The sequence below is a fragment of the Otolemur garnettii genome, unplaced genomic scaffold (assembly GCF_000181295.1).
Source record: "Otolemur garnettii isolate 467f Iridium unplaced genomic scaffold, OtoGar3 scaffold00127, whole genome shotgun sequence".
NCBI lineage: Eukaryota > Metazoa > Chordata > Mammalia > Primates > Galagidae > Otolemur > Otolemur garnettii.
The window spans coordinates 546,052-549,279 of NW_003852522.1; the positions used below are offsets into that span (position 1 = coordinate 546,052).

Genomic DNA, 3,228 nt, shown 5'->3' on the forward strand with positions numbered 1-3,228 from the left:
GGCTGAGGCAAGAGAATCACTTGAGCCCAAGAGTTTGAGGTTGCTATGAGTTGTACAGCACTCTACAGAGGGCGACAAAGTGAGACGAAAGAAAGGAAGGAAAGAGGAAAGGAAGGAAGGAAGGCAAGGAAGGAAGGAAAGGAAGGAAAGAAAGAAAGAAAAAAATTAGGTAATCAGCGCGCATTTTTTTCTATGGGATAGCGCTGATCCGTGGAAGCAGTGTCTTCCAGGTAGCGGGCCACGGTGGTCAAGGATGAGCAGACGTGGGGGTGGACATAAGATTCTGGATGTATTATGCAGTCATGAGCCGTGCCAGTGAATCTGCACCGCGCCCGCTGAATGGACGGGAAAATATTGCCCCAGGAGCTGAAGAGCATGGCAGCGCCCGGACTCGAACCTCACCTTGGTCTGTCCCCGAAATCGAACTCCCATTTTCAGTATCGTCCGTACTTGAAACTTCCCAGTGACCCTCGAGTGGACATGAGCAGCATTCGAACCAGGCCCGACTCCCGAGGTTCCGGCCCAAGCGCGCCTCTTTACTGCCGTTTTCCCTCCCCTCAAGAACGAGTCAAACCGTTCACAACGTTCACAACGGACCTCCTGGCCGCTGAGCCTCAAGAGACAGGAACGCGACTCACCTGCTGACCCACAACGAGGCCGCAAACCCCTGCGCTTTTCTCCACCTACTTGATTCACTTGCCTCCTGACATCCTCTTCTCTCGCGCGAATGTCCAGCCGCGCCTTCCTCTGCTCCCGCCCCCTAATGCCAATCTAGCCAATCATCTCTCAGATAATTAATTTTATCCCTGCCCCACTCCCACCTGCCAATCACTACGGGAGCAAGCACCGCCCTTCCCGCCCTCTTCAGCGAGCACGGCGCGCCACCGCTCGGCGGTTGGCGGCTCTGCCTACTGTGGGAAACGTCACCCGGAAGGGCGGGGCGAGAGGCGAGCCTTGTCAGTGCAGGAACCCTCAGGATTGGCCAAAAGGAGTCCCGCGCTCTGGCCCCGCCCACTACCCCGCCTTTCACATCCGAGTCGGAAACGCTGAGGATTGGTTCCCCGCGGACCCATTAAGAAGCCTGAAGATGGTCCCGCCTCCCTCGCACGCCTCAGAGAGGGAGCTCGGCGAATTGGTCCCGGGAGTCTGGGCGCGCGCCGGCCGGCGCTGTAGGATTGGCTGAGGTGTGCTCGCGCCGACGGAGAGAGCTTTGTGTGATTGGGCAGAGGGTGGGCGCTATTTGAAGGCGGCGCGCGGACGAGATGCGCACTTCAGTCCGCGGAGACAGGAGGTTGGAGCGGTTCGGGCTAACGCTGGACTGCTGACTACCCCATCCCACCGTCCTCAGCCCCCTTCCTTCACCACCGGACCCAGACGCGGACGCGGGCTCTGCTACGCCAGAGCTGCGGCCCGACGAGGCAATGGCCAAGGTGTCGGTGCTGAACGTTGCGGTACTGGAGAACCCGAGCCCGTTCCATAGCCCCTTCCGGTTCGAGATCAGCTTCGAGTGCAGTGAAGCCCTTGCGGACGGTGAGGCTGGGCCTGTGCGGAGATCCCCACCCCTGGGCCGACTTTGGCCTCCCCCTGGAGAACCGCTCTCACGGCCAATTTGATCTCATAAGGCCCCCTCGTCCTCACCCCTCCGCCCACCCGGATCTCCCCGTGAACCGCCCCCCACCCCCGCCAGCTCAGACCTCCTCGTGACCTCCTCCTCCACTGTGTACGCCCGTTGTAGACTACCCCAAGCATGGTAACTCCCCTTTCTGCCATGGAGAGTTCATCTGGTTTTTTTTGTGGAGCTCCTCCTAGACACCCGTTTTCTATGGAGAGACCTTCTCAGCCGCCATTCGCTGCGGAGGCACCCAGCCACCTTGTTTTACTTGTGGCTAGACCCGTATTTCAGCCACCCCCCCATTTTTTCCCTTGGAGACTGCCCACCCATCCTCTCCCTTGTAGTGAGACACTCCTACCTCCCTTTTTCCTACAGACCCCAGTTCCCTCTTTCCCCCAATGGAAACCCCAGCCCTCTTCCATTTTCCCTGTGGAGACCTATTCCCCCAAGTTCCATCTCTTTTTCCCCCATAAAGACCTCTCCCCTGTAGCTAGACTGCTATCACTCCCATCTTCTCATTTGTCTCCAACAGTCCCTTCCTCAACCTGCTAATATTTAAACAGCCCCACCTCCATTGACTGCTGCTTATTTTCTACCCCAGTGCACACACCCTAGAACCTGACTTCTCCCCTTTTCCTCCAACCCACCTTATGCTTGCACTTTCCCTGGGAAATCATGGCCTGGCTTCTAGCTCTAGTCTTCGAGAGTAACTTGGTCTTAGTTTCTGTTCCTCCGTCCTCCTTGTAGGCTTGGATGAACACACTCAGATCTGAGAGGTGGCATAGCCAGGCAGGCGTTAGCCAGTTTCCAGCTGACTTACTGCAGCAGTTCTTCCATCGCTTTTGATGCTCCAACCTAGTGTGGACAGGGCTGAGCTGTAATAAGATCCAGCTTTGAACAATCAGCTAGGCGGTCACAACCTTTTGTACATTTTTTTCCAAGGTGCTTCTACAGATGTATTTATCCATCTGTGTGATTTAAAAGTGAACATGGCTCTCATCTCACAGATGAGAAAATGGGAGCCACAAAGTGCAAAAGACCTTTCAAGCAAAGATCTGTGCAAACCTAAAATCTGAGGGCGCCCAGGGAGCCTTGGCACCACTAAAAGGCAAGCTCTGCTTTCAGGAGGAAGTATTCCATTAGACCATTTTTCTACTGAGTGGTTAAACAAGAAGAGGTGGCAGCTAAGGAGGTAGAGATCTGGGAGCCTGTGAGGCAGGGGTGTGCTAGTTAGTGCCAGTCAGTGGCAGGTGGGTGATTTGCCTGCAAAACTGGCCACTTGGATTAACATGGGGCTGATGCAGTGAGATGTGTATGGGTTTCTGGTGGGCGAATAGGTCATTGTCTCCCTGGTTTCTTTCACTCTTCCTCAAATTAAGGAGTCTACTTGTGGCTAGCTATAGGATACACAGAGTTAAATCCTTTCTGGAATTAGGCAGGGTGTAAATAAATAAAGTGCAGAATGATACTGTGGAATAAGATTTTTTTTTTTTTTAGATAGAGCCTCAAGCTATCCCCCTGGGTAGAGTGCCGTGGCATTTCAGCTCACAGCAACCTCCAACTCCTGGGCTCAAGCGAGTCTCCTGCCTCCGCCTCCCAAGTAGCTGGGACCACAG

General features: G+C 54.9%; 1 protein-coding gene across 1 annotated transcript in view; it reads left to right on the forward strand.

Moving 5' to 3' along the window:
* The first annotated feature begins 1,421 nt into the window (after window positions 1-1,421).
* ASF1B (anti-silencing function 1B histone chaperone) overlaps window positions 1,422-3,228 on the forward strand; it is a 13,839-nt gene continuing 12,032 nt past the window's right edge. Inside the window, exon 1 of the mRNA XM_003797894.2 lies at window positions 1,422-1,530. Coding sequence (XP_003797942.1) covers window positions 1,422-1,530 — 109 coding nt within the window. The remainder of the gene's footprint in view (window positions 1,531-3,228) is intronic.